Source organism: Ursus americanus, chromosome 17 (assembly GCF_024610735.1).
Source record: "Ursus americanus isolate L20-20 chromosome 17, mUrsAme1.1.p, whole genome shotgun sequence".
Taxonomy (NCBI): domain Eukaryota; kingdom Metazoa; phylum Chordata; class Mammalia; order Carnivora; family Ursidae; genus Ursus; species Ursus americanus.
Window position 1 is genome coordinate 16,820,460 of NC_142143.1, and position 19,948 is coordinate 16,840,407.

General features: G+C 36.2%; 1 protein-coding gene across 3 annotated transcripts in view; it reads left to right on the forward strand.

The window, feature by feature from the left end:
* SLC41A2 (solute carrier family 41 member 2) overlaps nt 1–19,948 on the forward strand; it is a 108,797-nt gene that overhangs the window by 13,239 nt on the left and 75,610 nt on the right. For all 3 annotated transcript variants that reach the window (XM_045779991.2, XM_045779990.2, XM_087868792.1), the window contains exon 2: nt 8,374–9,098. In XM_045779991.2, coding sequence (XP_045635947.1) covers nt 8,544–9,098 — 555 coding nt within the window. In that variant the 5' untranslated portion in view covers nt 8,374–8,543. The remainder of the gene's footprint in view (nt 1–8,373; nt 9,099–19,948) is intronic.

Sequence of the window (19,948 nt, forward strand, 5' to 3'; positions counted from 1 at the left end):
ATGGGTGCAGGGGGAAGGGGCAGAGGCAGAGGGAGAGAGAATCCCAAGCCTACTTGGCTCCCAGTGTAGAGCCAGACATGGGGCTTGATCCCAGGACCCTGAGATCATGACCTGAGCTGAAAGCAAGAGTCAGATGCTTAACCGACTGAGCCACCCAGGCGCCCCTCAGTTTCTAAGGACTTTTAAAGGAGCTGAACAATGATAAAAATTTATAAGATATGTAAATTACTATAACTTTGCTGTCATTTGGACCAATTTGAGACTTATACTTTATAGAGTCTGTGGGACAATTATTGAGTGTGCTCACCTTCATTCCTTAGAATTGTGGGTAGTTCCTATTCCTTGTTTAGCTACAGGACATGAGCAGAAGACATTCATATACTTCTTCTAGTTATACATTCTTAACTGAATACCATGAATTATATACCTCTGCCAAGCAGCGATAGTGCATTTGGAATTCTTGAGATTTCTTTTACATCACCATATTGATTTCTCTTGAGGGCCAAGTGATATATTAAAAGATCACAGGAAATGCAACATGTCATTTCTGTCATGTGGGAATTGGCATTGGGCAACCAAATGGATACCTTTCATTTAAAAAAAAATTCTCTTTTTTAAAACTGTAAGTGATAGGAAAATTGCTAACTGTATTTTTGGGATTTAATTTTGACTGTCCTTTCCTCTCTGTACCCTTAGTTTTATATCAATTTGGGTAGATTTCTTTGAGGTTCATAATTTCATCATTGCCTTTTGAATGAGGTAGAATTTCCTAGATGTTAGGAACAATTGGGTAGAAAGTGTAGAAGTGGAAAAGCTGAATAAAGGAAATTGGATTGAATAAAGGAAGCTTAGAGAAAAGAGAATCACTTACCTGGTTTAGGTAATCTAGTAGAAGTCATTGAGTCAGGGTGAAACATTAGGAACCCCAAATAAGCAATGTAGGGAGCCCAGTGGGTGAGAATGATGAAATCAAAGGGCTAAAAATGAGAAATGATTTTAGTAATAGCTGTAGGACTAGCTTGAATGGAGAAGAGAGTTTCTCAGTATGACTCAATAGTCAAGCAGTCAAGGTCTCTGATCTTCATAAATGGGACTAGGGTGTCCTCCCGGGTTCTGATGAGCACCCAAGGGAGGCGGGCTTGTCATAGCTGAATGGGAGAGAGTGGTGTTAGGGTGAACACGAGAAAACCAGAGGGATGTGTTTAGGAGCTGTTTGGGATACCTGCTGATTTGAGGGTAAATTCTTCGGGAAAAGGGAATTGTGGGTAACAAATGGAGGATCTGAGGTTCAGGTAATGAAACTGATACTTAAAAGGCTTTTAAACATTGGTTTTGCTTAAATAGAAGGAGTTAATCATTGAGAGAAATTGGTGAAGATTTAAGTTTATACAGTTTTAGAGCTTAAAATGAAAGAAAACTAACAGCCATAAAGTCAACTTACTGTTTGGGTGCTGCAGAAAGCAAATTAAATAGACATACTCCTTCTTTATGAAATTATTATATGATTAAACAGTTAAGTATTATTCAAAAGAATGAATCAGTATTTTTTTATGAAACAAGGAAGTAATTTGTATATCAGCTGAGTTCTGGTTTTGTTTGCCATAACCTTTCTGAAAGCTAATTTAACTGACCACATAATACATCCTGTTTGGTTACTGCTTACTTTTGAATAACAAACAGAAACACAAAATATATATACTCAAAGAGAAAATGAAAGGAGCAGACGGAGTGCACACAATTTGTGCAAATATATTTATACAAGTATAAAATACCCACCTGCTGGACAAGTTTTGAGTTTTCTGACTAAATGTGATAATACTGGTAACAGAGTAACTCAAAACATTTTTGTTATGGGAATATAACAAAGTATTAAGCTCTCATTTAATGCCTTTCTTAGTAATTAGGCATGACAGGCCTACTAACTCATAGCTGTGCCGGATTTTTCAAGTGTATTATTTAACCTTTGCAATGAAACAGAATGCTTCCTCCAGCACAAGGAGCAGATTTTCTCTGAGATAATGGTTTAGTAAATCGACACTCATACATTACTCTTTTTCCTAACTTTTAAAAACAAGCAATTTGAACATTAATGTTTTTCATTTTTGTAACTGAAGTTGAATTTATAAGGAGTGTCTGGTATTAGTTTATATTCCTTTAAGTCAATCATTCCCTGACATGACTCTGTAGACCAGGGCTGTCCCATGACAAAACGATCATAGGGAACATGGAGTGAGTTCTTCATAAATCTAAATGTGTTCAATGGAAAGGCTGTCTTGTAGTCTGAGATTTTGCCCCTTCTGCATTCTTTTTATTTTATTTTATTTTTTTAAGTTTTAATTTATTCATTCATTTTAAGTAATCTCTTCCTCCAATGTGGGGCTCGAACTCATGACCCTGAGATCAAGTCACATGCTCTTCTGACCTAGCCAGTCAGGCGCCCCTCCCCTTCTACATTCTTGGTGTTAAAATGTGCACTTATTTTTTAGAAAAAGTGATTTAAAATTTTTAGACTTTGTGTATATATATATATATATGCAAAATTTTTACCAGTTTTATTGAGATATAATAATTTTTAGACTTTGTGTATATATATGTGTGTGTATATATATATATGTATATATATACACACACATATATAATTTTTCCCAGTTTTATTGAGATATAAACTGTGTGAGTTTCCGGTTTACAGCATAAAGGTTTGACTTATGTATATTGTGAAATAATTACCACAATTCTTAAGTTTAGTTACCACCCATCATGCCATATAGATAGAATAAAAAGAAATGAGGGGGAAAAACCCTTTTTCTTCTTGTGGTGAAAACTGTTAAGATTTACTTTCTTAACAACTTTTATATATCCTACAGCAGTGGTAACGGTAATCTTCATGTTGCACGTTACATCCCTGGTACTTGTGTATCTTATAACAGGATGTTTGTACTCTTCGACCTCATCTCTGGTAACCACAAGTCTGATCTTTTTTCTATGAGTTTGGGGTTTTTTTCCTTTCTTTTCTTTCTTTTTTAAAAAAGATTCTACACATAAATGAGATTATATGGTATTCCCATTTCTCTTTTTGATTTATTTCACTTCACTTCATGTGCCCTCAGGGTCCATCCATGTTGTTGAAAATGGCAGGATTTCCTTGGTTTTTTATGGCTGAATAATATTCCATTATGTGTGTATGTATATTTATACACCATGACTTCTTTGTCCACTTACCTGTCAGTGGACACTTAGGTTGTTTTCATGTTTTGGCTATTGTAAATAATGGTGCTCTGAACACGGGAGTGCAGATATCTTTTCAAGTTAGTGGCTTTGTTTCCTTTGGGTATGTTCCCAGAAGTGGAATTGCTAGGTCATATGGTATTTCTATTTTTAATTTTTTGAGGGTCCTCCATATTGTTTTCCATAATGGCTGTACCAATTTACAATCCCACCAGCAGGGAGTAAAGTTCCCTTTTCTTCACAGTCTAGTCAGCATTTGTTATCTTTTGTCTTCTTGATGATGGTAATTCTAGTAGGCACGAGGGGGGAATGATTGTTTTTAAAGATTTTATTTATTTGAGAGAGAGAGAGGGAGCATGTGCGAGCAGGGGAGGGGCAGAGAGAGAGAGAGAATCTTAAGCAGACTGCATGCTGAGCACCGAGCCCTATGGGGTGCTCAGTCTCATTACCCTGAGATCATGACCTGAGCCGAAACCAAGAGTCGGACACTTAACCAACTGATCTACCCAGGTGCCTCTTGGGAAAGATTGTTTTTAACTTGGTAAAATCTGATGGGAAGTTTGGTTAATGAGATCTAAATGTTTGCAAACCACTGTTTTAAAACTCTTTAATTATAGACGGAACCCCTAAGTGCTCGGTGTATCAGAAATTCACCTAAACTAAAATAGGTAGGAATCTGTATGTCAGGGTCCTTTTCTAAATATATACTGTTAGGTTGCTTTTGTTAAATCATGCCGTGGTAATAATTCCAAACTCTTGGTGGCTTTCAACCACAACCTTTCTTTCTTTCTTTTTTTCTTTTTTTCTTTTCTTTTCTTTTCTTTTCTTTTCTTTTCTTTTCTTTTCTTTTCTTTTCTTTCTTTCTCACATTACCTGTTGCCTGTGAGTTACCATGGATTGGCTGCAGCAGCTGGGGCTCTGCATGTGTCTTTGTCCCAGGACCCAGCCTGAAGAAGCAGCAGTAACCTAGGATGTGCCAGTCTCACGACAGGGAAGAGGAGACATAGCCCAACTGTCTCTGCTTGTAGGTGTTGCCGCTGCTCTCGTTCCATTGGCCAATGCAAGTCACGTGGCCAAGTCTGAGGTCGGTGGAGATGAGGAATTATAATCCTCTCATAGTCCCTTCAAGTAAGAGGGCAACAGGTGGAGATAATTCTCTTACAGGAGGGCAGCAATAATGGGAATAAAAAAAAATCTACACTATCATGTATACTGAAACACTCATGTAGTATATATGAATAAAGGACAATAATAAATAGGTATCCACTGTCAAGCTGAAAAAATATAACCAATACCTTTGAAGCCCTCTGTCTGCTTTTATACCACTTATCCAAATATAACCATTCACGTGAAATTTGTGTTTATCATACCCTTCATATATTCCGGTGTGTGAATATCCCACAATTCAGGTTTTCTCTTGAGTTAATTTCAGTTTTTTGCTAGTATAAACATGCTGCTGAGGACATTCTTTTATGTGTCTTCTGATGTACAGTGCAAGAATTTCTTCAGGGTATGAACTTAGGGAATTGTTGGAATGTGGGGCATATATATCTTTAATTTTAGTAGATAATGCTCACTGTTTTCCAAGGTGCTGTAAGCTACTGTTGCACTAGTATTGTTTTATGTATTACCAGTGCTCATGTGCTTGTTCACATTTGAAAGTCTGACATCTCACTTTTAGTGTAGTGAATGTAAATCTGATTCTTTTTTGAATGTACAGGGAGGCGGTCCTCCAACTTTTATGTGTACACAAATCACTTGGGGATGCTATTAAAAGTGCAGGTTTTGATTCATAGATTGGGGTAGGGATGGGAGCTGAGATCCTGCATTTCTAGCAAGCTCCCAGGTGATGCCAGTGCTGTTGGACCATAAACTGTACTTTGAGTAACAAGGGTCTAAGGCACTACAATAGAGTTGCCCCTGTGTTGTTTGTGCATAGCACCTAAAGAGTCTTTGGAACAAAACCGCTAAATAATAGTATTTGATACAGCCACTCAATCTAGGGTTTTTGAATCATGCCTTATATTTTTACTGACACTAGATGAGTAGTATAGATAAATAATTTTTTTTTTCACTTAGGGATTTTGCGATACAAAAAGTCCCAAGACTGTTTTAACCATTCTCCTTGTACTCTACTGCTACAGATTTTTTTTTTTTTTAATTTGCAACTTCTGTTTTGGGCAAATATTGGCCATTAGTGAGTAGAGTAGCAGATTCTTTGATTTTAGAGATTTATTTCTTTGTAACTGACACACAGAATTCAGATTTTAAACCAAGGCCACTCTGTTAAAGCTCTAAAGACACTGTTTTTTCTCAGCTAGGTTGGTAATAGGTTAATATAACCTAGTAAGTAGCTGAGAAGTGACTCATAAATATCTCCATTGGCAATTCTTTTTTTTTTTTTTAAAGATTTTATTTATTTATTTGACAGAGACAGCCAGTGAGAGAGGGAACACAAGCAGGGAGAGTGGGAGAGGAAGAAGCAGTCTCCCAGCGGAGGAGCCTGACGTGGGGCTCGATCCCATAACGCCGGGATTATGCCCTGAGCCAAAGGCAGACGCTTAACAACTGAGCCACCCAGGCGCCCCTCCATTGGCATTCTTTAACCTAAGTACCTTAAAGCTAGGGTTCCGTTTTTTTTTTTTTTTAATTATTACCTGTTTTTACTCATACACGGGTAAATAATGTAGAACAACCCATTTTTATTTGGTGGCATATATGTACATTACTCATTTTAAATCCATTACGAATTATTTTGATTGTAATCCATTGCTCAGTGAGTTCCTAGGTGGTTTCTTTGAAAGAAGAAAGTTTAAGGAGTCTTTAAGGGAGCTAATGGAACTTGTCAGTACGTAAGCATTAGGCTAACTGATGATCACTCACTAACTGGATAAAATGAAGGATAAAATAAAAATAAACACATTTTTCAGTGCAAAATGGTGATATGTGATCTATGGCATTTACTTATAACAAAGTAATCCCTACGAATTCCAAATTGCATTATTAAAAAAAAAAAAAAGCTGTTAGGACAGAAACACCACTCAGACTGGCTTACACAATGAAGAGCTATTGGTGCATATAATTGGGAACAAGAAGGCTGAAATGAGCTTTACATAAATGAAATAGAGGTTCTAATTATTATGAGACCCTCTCATCTCCTGGCTTTAATTCTTTCTTTCTGTGGATCCTTTTAACGTAGATGGGCTTCCCTTCAAGTGGTAGTGTTGGTGGTGGTAGTGGTGGTAGAGGGAACTTTTTGAGGTGGAAGATAAAGTGGGAGCTTCAGGATGATGTCACTTCAAAGAGAAGTGAGAAAACTCTTCCAGAGGCCTTCTACTCTAAAGTAGCCTTGTAACTTCACTCTTCATTAAATCAGCTGTTTCCTTTGTAGCCTTTATCACAAATTATCTCTTTGTTTGCTCACCTGAGCCCTTTGAGGTTTGTTTTATATTTTATTCAATTGAAGATCTCCTTGAGGCAGTGAAATGCAACCAATACTTAATCTACTCATTGGATTCTCAGGGCAAGTCCACAAGAAGGCTGCACCGTAATCCCCTGGGGAGTTTAAAAAGAAAGATGTTCAGGCCTCAAACAGATTTTCCATCAGTAGGTCTGAGGTCCTAGAATCTATTTTAAAATGTTTCTCAGTAGGAATTCCAAGACTCCTCCACAATCACAAGAAGGAAGGAAGGAGAGTGAGTGAATGATGAAGTAGATGAGACAGGCCCTAGCACCTGCTACATACCTCTGTTTGCCATTCCTCGCTACTGATCTATCCAAGGAGTAGAGATGGACATTCTAAGGCATTGGCAACAAACGTTGAAGGATATAATAATTTTCTTTAAAAGCAGCAGTACCGATAACAATAATTCTTAGTCTTGCTGGGTGGGTGGGCAGTGCCGTTGAGCAGTGAGGTCATCTATCCGTCATCAAATAAGTGCCAGTTTCTTGATCTCCGATGCTCTTGGAAGTACAAGGCAGGCCTGGGTGTTCCTGACCTGAGGCCTTTAGACCCATTGGAGTAGATCGCTTTGAAAGCCTCTGTAGCTATGGCAGCAGCTGTCCAAATAGTCGGGCTCTCTACCTGGGTGTATGATCTTGCAGCTTCGGTGACCATCACTGGTGAACTTGCTACAGTATGTGTCTGTGTCTCTTAGTTCAGAGTCTTCAGAGAGGATTTGGTCACTGGCCGGCCACTCACGGCCTACCCTGGGATTGGGGGTCAGAGCAGACTTTGAGAAGAGCATTAAATACTAAGTGCATTATAAGCTTTCTTTTGGTTGGCTTGCAAAGTAGAGCATTTAGTGAGTATCTGTAATCCCTTTTCCTGGTGGTTATTTGGTAGATAACAGAGATTGTATTCCTAAGTCAATCATAATGACTCGTACAAATATGACTCCAACCTATTTTTATATGTAGAATAGATGCCCTGAACAGTATTCAGAATATTTACCAAGTATTTTTATGGCAACCATTATCATTGTCTCCTCATATTTTAATAAAAGTAATATTTTGATAAAATATATATTACATTAAGTTGTAAATAAAGTAACCATTTAATATTTAAAGTATAATGCCATGTACTTTACCTCTTATTATGTACTGACATATGTGAAGTGTTGTAACAATAAAGCCATCACTTTAAATATTTATTTATTTGAGAGAGTGTGGCCACGCGTCTGCATGCGAGAGTGGGGGAGGGGCAGAAGGAGAGAACCTTCAAGCTGACTCCCTCCTGAGTTCCGAGCCCGCACCAGGGCTTGCTCTCCCAACGCATGAAATCATGACCTGAGCCTAAACCAAGAAGTCAGTCCCTTAACCGACTGAGCCACCCAGGCGCCCCAGAAGCCATCCCTTTAATTTGTCCACTGTAGAACTTCAGGGACTTGATGGCTTTACATAGGTATCAATTAGGTAAAGTGTGCAAGGTAAGAAATGCTTTTAACAAAGATTGAGCACAATAGCTCTGTACTGTGTTTCTGTTTACAGAGTAGCTGTGTGGTTCAAAACAGTTATGTGTTTAAGCCCACAAAGTATAGTGTCATTACCTTTGGGTTGGTTTAAGACCATGTGTGTTTTATATGAGAATCTCAAGTATCAAGATTGTTAATCTGACTTTTAAAAATTATTTTATTTTCTTCTTTTCAGATCCAATTCCTCTGTGGAACTTCGAAACACCTTTTATTAGTAGAAACATTATTTCCTACAAAATGAAGTCAGCATCTTAATTTAAACCAGTATTTGTGTGGTTCTGATTTACCTGCAATGGTTCATGAAGCTTGAGATCTAAGGAGTACAGGGTCTTTTGCGATGACAATATGACTAATAGCAAAGGAAGATCTATTACTAATAACACAAGTAGTGGTCCAAGTAGTGGAGGAGGTTTAGTGGACTGGACTTTAAGCTTAAATACAATTCAATCTGATAAGTTTTTAAACTTATTATTGAGTATGGTTCCAGTAATTTATCAGAAAAACCAGGAAGATAGGCACAAGAAAGCAAATGGCATTTGGCAAGATGGATTATCAACAGCAGCACAGACTTTCAGCAATCGATCTGAGCAGCACATGGAATTTCACAATTTCTCAGAGCAGTCTTTTCATGGCAATAATGGGCACGCACCAGCAAGCTGTAGCCCCAAGTATGATGACTATGCCAACTACAATTACTGTGATGGAAGGGGCACTGCGGAAGCTGCCGCCATGTTACAGAATGAAGATGCATCTAGTGATGGGGATGAAGACACCATTGTGGAAGCAAACCAGAAATCACCAAAGGAATCCAGCGGTGTCATGGCGCTGCAAATACTGGTGCCATTTTTGCTAGCTGGTTTTGGAACAGTTTCAGCTGGCATGGTTTTGGATATAGTCCAGGTGGGTTTGTCTCTTTGTTTATCTTCACTGTCTTTGTTGTTGAAAGTGCTTTGTGTAGGTTATTAATCTCAAACATTTACTTTAGATTTAATTTATCCCTTAGTGAAATGCTGACTCACGCAGAGAATCTGCTGTGTCTAGGTGTTTTTGTGTTCGTTTGTTTTCCTTTAGAGGTTCTAAGAGAATAGTCTCATTCTGACTGTCAAGTGACTCTTCATAAGGGATTATAATGATAAAATAACCCCAAAATGAGTACAGTGCAAAACCCAATAAATGTTATATTTAAATACTTCTTTATTTTTAAAATAAAAACATACTTATGGAAATGAATTCAAACAATGCAGAGTATTAAATGAAAGATAAGAAATCTTCCCTCTTCCTCCTTTTCAAACCAAACTCTCTTCCCCTCCAGAGGTTATCATCGTTGGTTTGTTGTGTTTACTTGCAGACATTTTTCTATGCTTACATATATACCTATGTGCAGAGTTTCTTTTTCAGAAAAAAATGAAGTGCTAGATATATTTTTCTGCAACTTATTTTCATTGCTTAATAATAGATCTTAGACGTCTTTCCAAACTAATTAAACAAAGATGTTCTGCATTTTAAAATGAGAGCTTCATATTCCATTGTATGTACATACTAAAAATTACTTATTCACTCTCCCATGCTAATGCTATAATGAATACCCTTATAAATATATCATTATACACTTACACTAATATTTTCCTAGGATAGATTTTATTTATTTATTTATTTATTTTTAAAGATTTTTTTTATTTATTTGACAGAGATAGAGACAGCCAGTGAGAGAGGGAACACAAGCAGGGGGAGTAGGAGAGGAAGAAGCAGGCTCATAGCGGAGGAGCCTGATGTGGGGCTCGATCCCATAACGCCGGGATCACGCCCTGAGCCGAAGGCAGATGCTTAACCGCTGTGCCACCCAGGCGCCCCCCTAGGATAGATTTTAAAGATGGGATTGCTGGGGATTAGGGTGGGTGTATGTGTTTAAGATTTTATAGATACCATCAGATTGAGTTTCAGAAAGATTGTACCAAATATTTATACTCCTACCATCAATGTAGAAGTACTTTTATTTTTCCATGTCCTTATGAGTGTTGAATATTCTTGATCATTTTCATTTTCAGTAATTGATAGGGAAATATTTTCATATTTTAATTAACATTCTTTAATTATTATTAATGTTTAGCATGTTTTCATATGTCTATTGGCCATTCTTAGTTCTTCTGTGAATATTTCTTATATGAATTACTTTTTCATATCTATTATCCATTTTAAAAGTATATATGCTACTTACTGATTTGTAGGAATTCTTAATGTAGTATGGTTACAGAGTTCCCTATTATATACTTATCTTTCTAAAGTAGTAAGTTGTTAAAATCTGGTGTTCTGTTACTATGAGTTTCTATTCATCAATCAGAGAAAGATTGGCTTTGTGAAAGTGTTAGATAGAATGACATTTATGTGCCCTTGTCTTTCATTGCTTGCTCCCTAAAAGAAATCTCAGGTCATTTGTGACACACAAAAACTTTATAACAGATAGCATTTTTATCTAAATGGAAAACACACATAAATAGAAACAATTTTTCCACCATCAGTTGGAGAAGGGATATGAAAAGAACTGTCTTAAGATGAATATTGGATTTTACAGCATTCAGACAAGAAAAAAGAAATAAAGGGCATCCAAATTGGTAAGGAAGAGGTAAAACATTCACTATTTGCAAATGACATGATACCATATATAGAAAACCTTAAGACTCCACTAAAACAACTACTATTGATAAATGAATTCAGTAGAGTCACAGGATACAATAAAATTAATAACGGAAATCTATTGCATTTCTGTACACTAATAATGAAATAGCAAAAAGAGAAATTAAGAAAACAATCCCATTACAATTGCACCAAAAATAGTAAAATACCTATTATTAAACAACCAAGGAGGTGAAAGACCTGTCCTTTAAAAACTATAAAATGTTGATGAAAGAAATTGAAGGTGACATAAACAAATAGGAAGATATTCCATGCTCAGGGATTGGAAGAACCAATATTGTTAAAGTGCCCGTACTACCCAAAGCAATCTATAGATATAATGCAATCCTTATCAAAATACCAACAGCATTTTTCAGAGAACTAGAACAAATTAAAGTTTGTATGGAAACACAAAGATGGTGAATAGCCAAAGCAACCTTGAAAAAGAAGAAGAAAGCTAGTCGGTGTCACAATCCCAAATTTTAAGATATACTACAAAGCTATAGTCATCAGAACAGGGGGCGCCTGGCTGGCTCAGTCAGTAGAGCATGTGACTCTTGATCTCAGGGTCATGAGTTCAAGCCCCACATTGGGTATAGGGTTTACTTAAGAAAAAAATAAAGAAAAGAATGGTACTGGCATAAAAATAGACACATAGATCAGTGGAACAGAATAGAGCTCTCAGAAACAAACCCATGCTTTTAAGGTCAATTAATCTATGACAAAGGAGGCAAGAACATACAATGGGGAAAAGATGGTCTCTTCAGCGAAAGGTGATGTGAAAACTGAACAGCTACATGCAAAAGAGTGAAACTAGACCACTTTCTCACATCATACAGAAAAATAAACTCAATGGATTAAAAACCTAAATGGGAGACCTGAAACCGTAGACCTCCTAGAAGAGAGCACAAGCAGTAATTTCTCTGACATTGGCCAGAGAAACATTTTTCTAGATACATCTCCTCAGACAAGGGAAACAAAGCAAAATTAAACTATTGGGATGACACCAAAATAAAGAGTTTTGCACAGTGAGGGAAATCATCAACAAAACAAAAAGGCAACTGAATGGGAGAAGATATTTGCAAATGATATGTCCAATACAAGGTTAATATCCAAACGATAGGAAGAGCTTATACAACTCAACACCAAAACCCACAAATAATCTGATTAAAAATGGTCACAGGACCTGAATATTTTTCTGAAGAAGACATACAGATGGCCAACAGACACATGAAAACATGTTCAACATCAGTAATCATCTAGGAAATGCAAATCAAAACCACAATGAGATATCACCTTAGACCTGGCAGAATGGATAAAATCAAATACACAAGAAATAACAAGTATTGGTGAGGATGTGGGGAAAAAGGAACTCTAGTGCACTACTGGTGGGAAAGCAAATTGGTGCAGCCATTTTGGAAAACAGTATGGTGATTCCTTAAAAAATTAAAAGAAATACCATATGATCCAGTAATTCCATTATGATATTTACCTAAAGAAAATGGAAACACTAATTTGAAAAGCTATATGCACCCCTATGTATATTGTGCCATTATTTACAGTAGGTGAGATGTGGAAGCAACCCAAGTGTCCATCGATGGGTGAATGGTTACAGAAAAAGTGGTATATATACAATGGAATTATTCAGCTGTGAAAAAGAATGAGATCTTGCCATTTGCAACAACGTGGATGAACCTAGAGGGTATAACGCTAAGTGAAATAAGTCAGAGAAAGACAAATACTGTATGATTTCATTCATATGTAGAATTTAAGAAACAAAAATGTACAAAAAAAGGACACAAAAAACAGATTCTTAAATATAGAGAACAAACTGATGGTTACCAGATGGGAGGTGGGTGGGGAGATTGGGTGAAACAGGTAAAGGGGATTAAGAGTACACTTATCTTGATGAACACTGAGTAATGTATAGAATTGTGGAATCATATTGTACATCTGAAACTAATTTAACATTGTACATTAATTATCCATCAGTAAAAAAAAACTATTGGGGAAAATAGAAACTTTGCAGATATAATTAATTTAAAGATATTGAGATGGGGGCCGCCTGGGTGGCACAGTGGTTAAGCATCTGCCTTCGGCTCAGGGCGTGATCCCGGCGTTCTGGGATCGAGCCCCACATCAGGCTCCTCCGCTATGAGCCTGCTTCTTCCTCTCCCACTCCCTCTGCTTGTGTTCCCTCTCTCGCTGGCTGTCTCTATCTCTGTCAAATAAATAAATAAAATCTTAAAAAAAAAAAAAGATTTTGAGATGGGGAGATTTTGTAGATTTTCTGGGTAGGTCTTAATAAGTGGGAGACGGGAAGTTAGAGTGAGGGGGGTGGAAAGTATATTGAATCTTTGAATGGACTATAAAACTAAGAGAGGACCAAATCTACCTGTACACTTGAAATATAATTGTTTCAAGTTATTACAATAGTATCACGACTGCTAAAATGAATAAGCTGTTTCCGGATGACATTTTTTTCTTGATATACCAATTATTCTGAAGAAACTCAACATTTAATCTAGAGTGATAATAACATCTATAAAATTAATATGTTAGAGTATAGATTATTAGAATGTTTACATAGCTTATGTACCTTCCTCTGGTGTAATGTTTACTTATTTATTGATACTAATTGAGATAACAACACATGTATAATTGATTGATAATATTAAACTTTAGTGTTAAAAATTATAAAAACGTATGTTTTGAAAAATTTCATTTAAATCAAAAATTTTAATTGTGAAAATTAACACATATAGAGTATGAAAACCAAAAATGTACAGCTCAGTGAATTTTCATGACACAAACAACCAATGTAACTATCAGAAACAGAATCGTAGCAGTACTTCATTAGTTTTCTTTGTGCTCCCTTGTGATTGCTACCCTATATTCTCCATCACCAAAGGTAATCAGTAATCTGATTTTATGATCTGTACTTCGTCTTTATAAATGTGTATCATTAAACACCATTGTTTGGTTTTACTTAATTTTTTTAAAACTTCATACAATGAAGTGTAGAATATATATTCTTCTGTGTCTGGCTTTTTTTGTTCAACATTATGTAAGTTTTATGACACTGTAGTTCATTTATTTTTGTTGCTATGTATTAATCCAATTATGAATCAATCACAACATATTCTCTCTGCTATTAATGGACATTGAGCTCATTGGTGTTTCCAGATTCCGGGTGCACATGTGCATGCATTTCTGTTGTATATACATGTAGAAATGGAATTTCTGGGTTTTAGGATATACAGGTATTTACATTTAGTATATGTCAAATGGTTGTACCAGTTTACAGATTAACTAGCTGTGTATGAGAGGTCTCATTGTTCTGTATTCTTTATACAAGGTATCAGCAGTCTTTTTAAGTTGAGAAATTCTGGCATATGTGTGGTGGTTTTAATGGGGATTTCCCTCATGACTAGTGATGTTTACTGACCATGTATTTGGACATTACTGGTAAAGGTTTTTTGCTCATTTTCTTATTTGATTGTTAGATTTTTTCTTACTGATTTGTAAGAGTTATTTGTGTATTCTGGATATAAGTCCTTTAGTTATATGTATTAAAACTATCTTTCTCTCCTCGCTGGCTTACCTTTTCACTCTTTCAGTGAGTTTTACTGAGCTGAAATTCTTAATTTTGATATAGTGCCTTTTTTTCCCACTTTCCCATGGTTTGTACTTTTTGCTTCCTGTTTAAGAAATCTTTCCATACTTTCTGGTAATTAAGATGTTCTCTTAAATTATCTTTTTAAAGTTTTGTTGTTTCACCTTTTACATTTAAATCATTGTCTCCCTGGAATAATTTTTTATAGAGAGTTTGAAGTAGGGATTGTGTTTTGTTTGTTTTTTTCTTTCCACATGGATTTCCAGTTGTGTCTGCACTATTATATAACCAAAGTCTTTGTTTTAAATCAAGTACACATTTATGTGCAGATGTGTTTCTGGGCTCTCTGTTCTGCTCTTTTGGTGTATTATGTTGCTTGGCATGAATACTACACTATCTTAATATCTAGTAGAGAATGTTCTCTCCATGTTCTTCCTCAAAGTGCTTTGGTTATTCTTTTCCCTTTGCACTTTCATGCACATTTTAGTATAAAAGCTTGTCAATTTCCACAAGAAAAGTTGTTGCAATTGTGATTCAGATTGCATTGAATCTACAGATAATTAGGAGGAGAATTTATTCTTTATAATGATGACTCTTCTGATACATGTACATGGAATAGCCCTTTTCATTTATTTAGGTCATCTTTAATTTCCCTCTCTGATGTTTTCCAGTTTCTGAACACAGGTCTTTTACATTTTTTGTTAGACTCATTCCTAGTTATTTGATACTTTTTATGCTATTGTAAATGGGATAATTCTTTAAAAAATTCATTTTGTTTGTGTTTGTATTAACCCTGTATCTAGCAACTTTGCTAAAATCACTTACTAATAGTAATAATTTATATGTAAATTATTTTGGAAGGACTTCATCATAAGCATATTATCTGTAAATAATGACAGTATTTATTTCTTTCTAAACCTTATTTATTTATTTACTTATTTATTTACTTCGGTGCCATTCTGTACTGGCTAGGACCTCCAAAGCACTATAAAATAGAAGTGATGAAAGCAGGCTTGTCTTGTTGCAGATCTCAAAGAGAAAGCTTTCAACAGTTCCTCATGAAGTATGGGGTTTGCTATTGATTTTTGTAATATTCTTTATTATATTAAGGACATTTCTTTTTTTAGTTTACTAAGGTTTGTGTTAAAAATCATGAATGGATGTTGAATTTTATCAAATACTTTCTATCTGTTGTTAACACTATATGATTTTTTCCCTTTATTTGTTGCTGTGTTGAATTATATTGATTAAACCAATCTTATATTTCTGGGATAAGTATAACTTGGTCATGAATTATTGTTCTTTTTATACAGTTCTGATTAATTTTGCTAATATTTTGGTAAGAATTTTGCATCTATATTCATATATAAGATTAGCCCATATTTGTCCTTCTCATAATGTCATTAGCAGTTTTCATTAAGGTGGTACTAGTCTCATGAGTGAATTTGAAAGTGTTCTCTTTTTTCCTCCTATTCTTTGTTGAGGTTTATGTCACTTTGTCATTATTTCTTCCCTAAGTATTTTGTATAATTCCCTGATGAAGGCATCTGGGCCTGCAATTTTCTGTGGGGGAATATTTTTTTATAGCTTGAGTTTCTTTAGCAGTCACAGGGCTAATCAAAATTTTCTATTTCTTTTGTATTTATTTTGGTAAGTTTTAAAAAAAATTTTCACCTTATATCCCTAGCAGGTTGAGTAGATTCTCAGTAAATATTTGTTGAATCTATGTTGAACAGTCACCGTTTATTGAAAGTTTGCTGTAGGTACTGCTGTAAGCGCTTTACATACATGATCTATTTTAATCCTTATAAGAGAACTATAGGGAAGGAGCTATTGTCTTTGTTTTATTTAAAAAAAAAAAAACAACCCAACAACTTTGTTATTAAGTGATAGAGCTGAGGATAGGCTCTTGGTCCAAATTCAGTATCTGTCCTCTTAACCACTACACCTTATATAAATTTAATGCATGTGAAAGCTTTTGTAATCCTTTAAGGGCTACATACCTGTAATGTGAGAGTTCAGGGCCAGTTTTAAACAGCTGAAAAACTAAAGTTTGTCTTTGGTACTGTCTTAGTCTGCTTGGACTGCTATAATGAGATACTACAGACTGGGTTGCTTAAACATTAGACACTTATTTGTCACCATTCTGGAGGCTGGGAAGTCCAAGATCAAGGTCCCAGCCTATCCTGTTCCTGGGGAGAGCTCATTTTCTCGTTTGCAGAGAGTTGTCTTCTGTGTCCTCTCATACTGGAGAGGGCAAGGGCTGGTGCCTCTTATTACTCTTCTTATAAAGGCACCAGCTCTATCAGATTAGGGCCCTACACTATGACTTTATGTAACCTTTATCACCACCTCATAAGCCCTATCTCCAAATACAGCCACACTGGGGGTTAGGGCTTCAGCATAGAAATTACGAAGGTGACACAATTCAGTCCCTAACAGGTGCTGTTACATGTGCTGCCTCAGCTGGATTATCAAATTCAGGATAAGGAGTCAAATGGCCATTCGCGTCTTAAAGCAGTAACATAACATAGTACTTTAATATGTTGCCGATGGCAAATTAGGGTAGATTGCTTGGCCGTTATCTGCTTTCTGTTTAGTAGGACATCTACTCCCTGTTTCATGTAAGATCTGCTCTAACCCTGCCTCTCTGCTTTTTACTTTTATTCTTTAATTATCAGTCAGCCTGGAATGGTCAGTTGAGGTTTGCTGAGAAAATTTGCCAAGATCGCCTGTTTTGAGTAGGAGTAATAATTCAAAAATTGAGTTTTTAGATATTTCCTCACTTTACAAATGAGGAATTTGAGTGAGGCTCAGAGAGCTCCCTCAGCTAGCAAATACAGGGTAGGAATTCAAATTTAGAATTTTTACCCCAGTGTTGATGCCTTTTTGTAATAGTGGGAAATACGAATACTTAGATTATAACTAAAGTGTATGACTGAACACTTAAGTACCTTTAGAAGTAAGAAGAGTGCTATAGGAATTCTACTGAAGTACCAAAAAGTCCTATAGGGATATGGAGTGTTCTTTATACATGTTCAAGCTTACCTCAAGGAGTAAGCTTTCGTCCCATCTAAACTACCTTTGTGTGCTTGTGCCTGACAACATCGCTCTATTCATCCTGGGCCCGAAATTAAAGAACTTAGTAAAAGAGCTTGTGAAGCACAATTATAGTACCTGGGAGATCAATGTTCAGTAAATGGTGTGATATTAACAGGTATCATTCATTGAATGTTCTTTGTCAGTGCATTGCGTGAGTTATGTCACCTGATTTTTATGAGGAATCTGAGAAAGGTGGTGTTATTTCCATCTGACGTAGAGGCTTAGCTATTACGTTATTTGCCTCAGGTCACACAACTGGTAAGTGGCTGAATTCAACCCAAGTTGGCTTTTGACTACTTACTCTACTATCTCCTCGTTTATAGGGGCCATATCTTTGGATCACCTTCTGTGTGTCAGAACTTTTCTGTTGTAAGAAATTGAAACCCAACTAACCAGTTATTTTAAGCAATAATAATAATAATAAAGAATGCATTGTCTTTTGTAACTGGGAGGAATAGGTGTACAGCCTACCTCAGATATAACTAGATCAGGGACTTACGATTATCTTTTCTCTGTCTCTCATTTCAATTTCCATTTTTTGTTGTTGTTGTTGTTGCCCACATTCTCTCCTATTGCGCATAGCTCCTGACGGTTGTAGGGTCATATCCTTTTAGTTTGTTTTACAAAGGGAAAGAATGAGCTATCCTCTGTTTTCAGTTTGGAAGATTCTGAGGAAGAACTCTTCAGTTGGCTTGTCTTTGGTCACATGCTTACCCCCGGGAGACCAGTGTGATTAGGGAGACGAAATAATATGATTAGCCCTGTTTGAGTTACACTTCTGTCTCGGGACAGATGGTCACTCAGATCAGCAGTTTCACTAGAAACACAAAGAATAGGAACTTAACTGAGTTTCAAGTGAAAGGAAGTGGACGTTGTTTTAAGGAAAATGGAGATGGAAAGTATGCACAGGAGGCAAGAACAGCACCTTAGGGTAGTGACTCCTCACATAGAGGACTTGGCTCCTCCATGGTCTTTTTGTTTATCTGAGTCTGTGGTTCTCAAAGTGTGCTCCCTGAAGCAGTAGCATCAGCATTATCTGGGAACTTAGATACACAAATTCTCAGACTCTATCCCAGCTCTACTGAATCAGAAACCTGGTATGAGGTCCAGCAAACTATTTTTACAAGCTTTATTATTTCTGGTGATTTTGATGTGGGCTCCAGTTTGAGAACTATGAATCTGAAGTAATGTAAGTTCCCTTACCCCTTACCACTGGTAAATGGAGTTGGGTGGGATAGTTAGGCCACATAGTGTTTGGTCCCACTTAAGTAGGACCCAGTCCAAAAAACCAGCCTATTGCCTTACATAGAGCAAACATTCAGTAATTCCTTGTTCCGTGAATGCATGAAATAAAATAAACCCTACTTTGTTACACATATTCCTGAATTTTGGTAATCAGACTTTGAGTTTTAAATCATAGGATTCAGAATTGGAAATATCCTTGTCCAAGCTTTTTGTCTTTTCTTCCCTCACTAAAAATAAACAAATCGTTTTAAATGATTTGTCCAAGAATGTACGATGGCAGAGCCCTGTCTTGTGGGTAAATCCTGTTTTCTGTGTAACATGCTGTATGCGTATCTTGGATTATCCATAGACTTAATCTATTATAAGAATCTATGAAACGAGATTACTGTCAGCTACCTATCCATCTAAAAAAATGTAAGTAAACTGAGCTAATACCTTTGAAACTTCCAGTAATTCCTAGGTAAATTTATACCGAACATTAAAATATTATTGAAAGCTGATGTCTGCCAAATCCTGAGACCCTATTATGTTTTACGAAGACAGTACTGTTGCAATGTTGAAAATATTCCTTTGAAATAGAGGATAGTAGAGTGCTCACATTTTCCTTTGTTTATTACTATACTGCTGTGTGTGTTTTGGAATTCAGATCGAATGATGCAATACCTAAGCTGTATTTCTAACCATGGAAGTCTGAGTTAGGGCTATTTTTCTGATATGGAAAGTAGAGCGGTCAGAGAGAAAACAGATACTTTGTTGAAGTTTTGTGGACAAAATGCCAGTGTTTTAAAAGCGCAAAGAGAAGGTAAGAGGGCAGTATCAATGTAAGACTAATTTTTGTCATCAGTTTCTCAATTCACAAAGCTAGGAAGGCATCAGCATGTTTGTCTCCTTATAAAGCATAGCTATCATTTTAGAGTTTGTATTAAAGAGAACATCTCTTTTAACATAGCTGTGATTCCGGGAAGGCACTAGAACTCCCTCTGACGTAATGGTTCTGGTTGTTATTTAAAAAGTAGCACATGCACTTTGACTTCGGGGAAGCTGTAGTAAATGTACGGTTACCTATCCTGCCCATTAAGTACAACAACAAAACAAAACAAAACCCTGGAAACTTTAT